The following is a 7500-nucleotide window of genomic DNA, read 5'->3' as shown; positions in this document are numbered from 1 at the left end:
CTATGTTCAAGAAGAAAAACGAAACGAATTCTTATTTCCCCTCATCGTATGTTATTAATAATAATTCTAATCCTCCAGCACGTTATAAGAGCTTTATGAGGCATTACTCGGAGATCATTGCTATCAGTTGTGTGTGGCGCGTCATCACCGTTCTTTAATAGTTCTTTTCTTCCTCAAAGCATATTATTTTCCCTTTTCCAAGAATGTACGCATGACTTTTTTTGTTTTTTTCTTTTTCCCCGTCATCTTTAAACTCAAATGTTCTTCACACTCTTTTACACCATACAGATTCTTGTATATATTTCTAATGTATGGCTCCATCTCCTGACCTGTTCTCAGCATAGCTCACTGAATTAGTTCATTTATTATTTTTTGTCTTTATAGGATAGTCCTTATCAGTGGCAGAAGATCCTTCTATAGTGTATTTTCTGTCCTGCCCTATCGAGATTGTAGCCAAACAGGGTATGTATTCTTCAGCATGTAAACCTTTTTCACTTCATCACGCCTCGCTGCTTTTTTTTTTTTGTTTTTTTTTCCTCGGCAGTTATGTCTAATTATTTTACTCCTGAATGGCACATGTGGGTTTTACTTACTCAAATCTCTTCCTCAAGCACACGGATCAAGGCTTGTTTTCTTCGTACGATTAAGATTATGGATGAAAATTAGCCATATTGCTAGCTACAGTAGTTTTTTTCCAGACGTAAACAATGCAGGGTTCTGATTTAGTGTTATTTATCTTTGTATTTTCTCTGAAGTAAAATTCAGAAAATTGGCATTCTGATCTCTTCTTTGAGGCTTGCTAGCAGACCTTAAAGCTACCTAAAAGTTGTTAGCAGTGCTAGCTGACTGTTTACTAAAAAACTTCAGTGTATGAAACCTTTATTTCTGAGGTAAAAATCCCAGATATAAATGCATTTCTGTACAAATTTTACCTCAGGACACATCAGAATCTTGTATTATTTCACTCTTGGATATCTGTTGTTGCTAGCAATGTGGCTGGGCTAATTTCCAGCCTCCCGCTTAATTGTGTAAGCAAAACTCCCACTCAGTCACTCATATTTTTCCCATCAGTCACTCCCTCTGTTCTGTTTTTCCGTTTCTTTTTTTGTCCTACATCCTGGAATGATTAAGGGGTCTGTTTTTAGTTCTGCGCTGGAGCAAAAAGGCTAATGCTGTTAAACAGTAAAGGAAGCTTTCACGACTACAGATTAGCATGACGTTGCGCATATGCTCCTGCTTGACCTTTTATTTCCGGACCTGTTATTCACAGATATTAGCATTCACAAATAAGTTTTCTTTCTTTGGTGCTGAAGCGTTATCAGCGGCTTGTTTTCTTTTCGCTCATTCATAACCCTGGCGTTAGCCCGTATAATTCTTGGCGCTATCCGAGCCTCTGCACCTGCTTATTTTTCAGCGCCGCGCTCACAGCTGACATCATTCACATCTAATGACTCCAAGCAGTTTTATTTGTTTTTCTCCTGGAGGGAGTATCTCTTTTTTTTGCCTCTCAGACAAATCCATTAACCATCGAACGATCGCTAATCCACCTCGGGCGTGAACCTCGGCTCAGATGCCTCACCGCCAGCTTCTTTCTTTTTATTTTTCCTTTAAACGATAGCAGCTCCGAGGCACGAGTTCACAGTGTAGGTGTAGTGTAGTTATTATTGTCTCACGACTCTGGGTTATGACCTTGGGAAAGAAGCCGTGTTTACTGACAGCTCACTGAACCAAACGTTAATGATAAACGTTACTGGTTAAAGAGGGGAAAAAATGCAGTTTTGCTTAACATTAAGTGCCTTAAAGTCAGTAGAGTTGAATTACATTATTTAATCTGTAAATAAATATAACTTCAACAAGACAGACATCAAACAAGATACACTATATTGCCAAAAGTTTTGGGACGTCTGCCTTTACATGCACATGAATGTAATATGGAGTTGTCCCACCCTTCGCAGCTAGAACAGCTTCAACTCTTCTGGGAAGGCTTTCCACAAGGTTTAGGAGTGTGTTTATGGGAATTTTTGACCATTCCTCTAGAAGCACATTTGTGAGGTCAGGCACTGATGTTGGACGAGAAGGTCTGGCTCGCAGTCTCCACTCTAATTCATCCCAAAGGTGTTCTATGGGGTTGAGGTCAGGACTCTGTGCAGGCCAGTCAAGTTCCTCCACACCAAACTCACTCATCCATGTCTTTATGGACCTGATAAACAACACCTGAAGCCAATGATTTGGAGGAGTGTCCCAAAACTTTTGGCAATATAGTGTATTTTCCTGGTTACACAGTTGCACTATTTTTGTCCTATAGTATACAATTAAAGGGAAATGATTTCTAATCACACTCTACGCTGATGAGGATCGTTCCCTTCTGAGGCTGGTTCCTCTTAAGGGTTCTCCCTCTTGTTGTCTCGGGGAGTTTTTCCTCGCAGCCGTTGCCTCTGACTCACTCGTTACAGATAAATTTATCGTTTATATCCTGAATCGATGTATTTCTGTATAGCTGGACTGACGCAGGAATTGTTGTTAAAAGCGTTGCGTGAATTGAATATGTACAACCAAGTACATTGTTATGACCTTAACATGCTTTTGATGCTGGGTCTAAACAAGCATGATAGATACACACACACACACACACACACTGTTTGGCTTCCCCATGTTGCCCGCTGTAGTAATTCCTGTTCGTCGGATTGATTTTGGCACAGGGTAGCAGACAGAGTATCAGTTAGCTCTCCAGAGACACTGATGGTTGTAGAGATTGGATCGGTTACGTCAGACTCGCACCAACACACCCTCTCTCTCTCTCTCTCACACACACACACACACACACACACACACACACAGAGTCCTGTTTTTCATCCTGTACAGGGAGTGTAAACATGCCTCACGTGTGCTCGCTGCATTGCTGTCCAGGCTTCTGGCTAATAAACTGCTGGTCTTTTGAACAGATCGGTGGCTTTCGGTTTCTGCAAATGCTTCACGAGTTTCCTTTGCTAAATTTCCTGGCTAAAAACGGACGTCAGTCGGCTAATCTTTTAATCGGCGGCTTGCTCACGTCAGCCATAATCATTTATAATTCATAAAGGAACAGTTTGGCTGTAAAATGAAATGTACACAAGGTTTAACAATCAGCCAAGTCGAGCTGTGTGTTGATTCGAGTGTGAAATGTAAACCTGCTCACTGACACGATACGTATAACACTGTAGAAATAATTCCGCATGGAATAATGAACTCTATTATCAAATTCCTTTCATCGTACGATTCCGCATTTAAACTTTAAGCCACATCCTCAACCAGTCATAAGAGTCTCGACTGTTTTCAGCTCAGTGACTTCGTCTTATCCAGTTGTTTTATTGGAGTAATTGTTTAATCAGTTGCCAAAGATCATTAATTGAGAAACAATAACAACTATAATAAGAACAAATATTCTAATAGATAATATTAGATTCCAGACTAGAATAGATATTTGAGATGGTGGCTGTGAATTTTTAGGTAATATCCGTGTCCGATGAGGTCGTATTTTGGAGACTAAAATGCGTCTGTTTGGTTTTTTTTTTGTGGTTTTCTTTATTATTTATCCATTTTTATAGACAGCAGTGTGTCAGAAAACCAAATCTAGTTTGAAAATCCTAAGCGACTCGATACAGGTCGAAACTGGTGGCCATGAGCTCAGCTTAATTGTGTCTAAAACCAAAGACCACAAACACTGTGTAAAAATATCACCTTTCCCTAAATAACGGGGTTTCACGAGTACGTCTTCCAGCTCAGCCTCCAATTCCTGCCTCTGTGATGATGACACACTGACGGGTAGAAACGAAACACGACTTCCTCTTGCACCATAAAACACACTGAGTTTTTTGTTGTTGTTGATTATATAAACTCCACAGAGCCAGATTTCAGATCCTATGTGTGATAGATTTTTGTTAAAACCGAACAACAATAGCAGATAAAAGTGAAGGATTCATATTTAAGGAGGCGCAGGGATTGTCACCGAGGTGTGAAATGTAACACAGTGATAACACAGACCACCTTAAAAGTAGCTCACGCTGCGTTCCTGTGAAGGGAAATACTGATTTTGTTTCATAGGTTAAACAGGAAATGAATGAATTAACGTGCGTGTGACCCCGCAGGGACGGTGTGAAAATGGAGAGCGGGCGTCAGCGTCACCCGTCCGGCGGAGTCAGTGCCAAGGAGATGGTGATCGGGCTGGAAGGCGTGGAGCTGGGCGCCGACGGCAAGGTGAGGCCCAGAAGATGAGCTTTATTCATACTCCAATACACTACTTTAAGTTTGAGCGCGTTTCATGAAAAGCAGGATTTTTCCTAGAGAGAAAACAAATTTTTGTCCAGGTTTATACAGAAGACATAGTCCTGGTGATAAAAACTTTTGAACCGCACACACACACACACACACACGAGACAAACAAAAAGCTGTGTTTCCATAGTAACCAGAGCTATTTTCTTTTACACAGACGGTGTCCTACATGCAGTTCCTCTACCCCACCAACGTCCTCGGCCGCCGCAACACCATCGACTCCACGTCGTCCTTCTCACAGTCTCGTAACGCCAGCCATCGCAGCCTCATCCTGGCACGAGCCAACAGCCACCAGAGCAGCCTGGACACGGGTGCGTACGCCTGCTGCTTCCGTCACCACACGCTCGCCTTCCCTGCGCTTCAGGGTCACGGCTTCAAGGTCACTGGCCGGATTGCGAGATTAACACGGAGCTGGTCGCGTTTCTGTTGACGGGATCGGTCATGAATCTGTGTTTCTAATAAATCTAGGATTCATTTGTTAACTCAGCAAAATATACGCAGGATGTGATGTCATTTCCTGTCACAAAACAATCCATAAGTTTTGCTTTATTACTAAACAAAGTGTGAGACTTTTTATCCGTTGTTAGTTACGTAGAATGTGTAGGGAACATCCGTGACTTGTGTTACAGCAGCTATAAATAATCATTTAATTGGAAACAAACAAAAAAATCCCCACAGTTTGTCACGTTACCTGGAAAACGTCACCGTATCAGCAACGGCCTGTCATAGATTCCCCGGACGTGAGCCGTTACTATAGAAACCACCGGGCTTTGAATGAGGATTCTGACACTAGCGAGTTTTAAATGCTCACATTAACACGTTACGCAGAGCTTTCTGAGCTGGCTGTTTTTTCCCGGATATTTCTCAGATGTTTATTTTTTTTCTCTGCCGTGAATCCACAGGGAACGAAGCGGGAGATTTCAGGGAGTACGACCCCAACCTTCTGGACGACCCGCAGTGGCCATGTGGAAAACATAAACGCGTGCTCATATTCTCTTCCTACATGGTGAGATGGGTTTTTCTTTCACACCATAACACACACACACTCTCACTGTCCTGCTGGGAAACTGTAAACATCATGCTGGATCCTGACAAAAACAGCAACAGAAAATGTTTTAACCGAAGCCACAAAGCTGCAGTAGCTGAAAAAAAAAACGTTCCTCATGTTGAGAGAGAGACATGACGCAGATTTCATCTGATATCCCGGTTTTCTTCTCTCCTGACTTTTTAAGCACTCGGTTCCCACAGGCTTCAACGCCTCGGGTTACAGAAAAAGGGAACAGAAAGTTCTGGTGCGCGTTTCATTGTTAAATAAAAGCGGTGAAAATTCCACCTGGTGTCACATGACCTCAGGCACGGTCACAGCTTCATGAGGTTTATACATATAACCTACATTCTTTATTTGGGGAGTTTATTTTTTTGTTTAATAATTATTTCTTATTTGTTTTTATTTATTTATTTATTTATTTAGAATCATTTATTTCTCTTCAGACATTTCCTGATCTGTGACCTTCTGAAAGACTCAAGTTTACACCACAGAGTGACATCAGTCTTCAGTTGTAGCCTGATTTGTTTTATTTTATTATTTATTGATTTTTATTTAGAATAATTTATTTCTGCTCAGACATTTCCTGATCTGTGGCGTCAGTCTTCAGACGTAGCCTGTTTTTATTTATTTATTTATGAGTCCAGCATCTTCTTTCTCACTTTCTTTGCGCTGCACGTTCTCACGTCTCGGTGTTCCAGAGGAAAAGACCTCTTTATCGTGTTTATATTCCATGATTATATAAACTCCCCCTACAGTTCATTTCCCCCATATGGCTTTTTGTTATTATTTTTATTTTTTCCTTTGATGCCCCGCCTTCTTTCCTTCCTTCAATGACTGAATTAAAGTCAGAACAATTTCTATTGTGTTCATGAAGGACGGCTCGTAGGTCAGGTTTGTGTTGTCTTTTTGTCTGAAGCTCGACAGCGTCCCTTTGGTCTAAAAATAGGCTTCAGATCGTTCATTTTCCCCGAACAGGTACAAAGGCATAATAAAGGAAACCTCAACTCCATCTTTATTTTTAGATGCTCGGCTTTTCACTCTCCGTCTGCTTCCCAGCGCAGGTCTTATATAGATTTCTGGCTCTGGTCCTAGCGATTATTCTGCTTTCCTTTGGGGGAAACTTTGATTTTATTTATCAGAGTTTTGGCTGCAGCTGAGACGATGATTATGATGATGATGATCCCGTTTGACAGAAGAGACGAAGGAGGAAAAGCTTCCGCTGTGATTGCGTGTCCCGACGGCGTCTCCCCTGAGCCATCGCTCATTCAGGGACTCGTTCTCAGACTCAAGTCTCGGCTATTGGAAAACAGAGCGTTCGTCTCCTGGGAAAAATGATCTGTTCCTTACACTCTGAGACCGGAGCAGTCGCTTTATTACAACTAGTTATTACTAGTTATTACTAGTCTAACCAGTTAACCAAAATGAGAAGAAAACTTAAGTAGTTTTTTTTTGCACTTTAAGGTGGCAGAAGACTTTTTATTTGATGTTGATGATGGGTAGATGATGAGTAGATGATGATGGGTAGATGATGAGTAGATGATGTTGATGGGTTAATGATGATGATGGGTTAATGATGATGAGTAGATGATGATGGGTTAATGATGATGATGAGTAGATGATGGGTTAATGATGATGGGTTAATGATGATGAGTAGATAATGGGGTAATGATGATGAGTAGATGATGGGTTAATGATGATGGGTAGATGATGGGTTAATGATGATGATGATGATGAGTAGATGATGGGTTAATGATGATGATGAGTAGATGATGGGTTAATGATGATGATGAGTAGATGATGGGTTAATGATGATGGGTTAATGATGATGATGAGTAGATGATGGGTTAATGATGATGATGGGTTAATGATGATGATGAGTAGATGATGGGTTAATGATGATGATGAGTAGATGATGATGGGTTAATGATGATGATGAGTAGATGATGATGAGTAGATGATGGGTTAATGATGATGAGATGATGGGTTAATGATGATGATGGGTTAATGATGATGATGGGTTAATGATGATGGGTTAATGATGATGAGTAGATGATGGGTTAATGATGATGAGATGATGGGTTAATGATGAGTAGATGATGGGTAGATGAGTAGATGATGGGTTAATGATGATGAGTAGATGATGG

The 7500-nt window shown here is 40.9% G+C and overlaps 1 protein-coding gene across 2 annotated transcripts in view; it reads left to right on the top strand.

Annotated features, from left to right (window-relative positions):
* cables1 (Cdk5 and Abl enzyme substrate 1) overlaps nt 1–7500 on the top strand; it is a 40314-nt gene that overhangs the window by 20034 nt on the left and 12780 nt on the right. Inside the window, exons 4-7 of one of the 2 annotated variants that reach the window (XM_058418167.1) lie at nt 385–462; nt 4125–4233; nt 4466–4619; nt 5211–5314. In XM_058418167.1, the coding sequence (XP_058274150.1) occupies nt 385–462; nt 4125–4233; nt 4466–4619; nt 5211–5314 (445 nt within the window). The remainder of the gene's footprint in view (nt 1–384; nt 463–4124; nt 4234–4465; nt 4620–5210; nt 5315–7500) is intronic. The other variant, XM_058418168.1, reaches the window with a different exon arrangement.

Source organism: Hemibagrus wyckioides, linkage group LG20 (assembly GCF_019097595.1).
Source record: "Hemibagrus wyckioides isolate EC202008001 linkage group LG20, SWU_Hwy_1.0, whole genome shotgun sequence".
Lineage (NCBI taxonomy): Eukaryota > Metazoa > Chordata > Actinopteri > Siluriformes > Bagridae > Hemibagrus > Hemibagrus wyckioides.
This window is presented reverse-complemented; position numbering and strand designations above follow the sequence as displayed.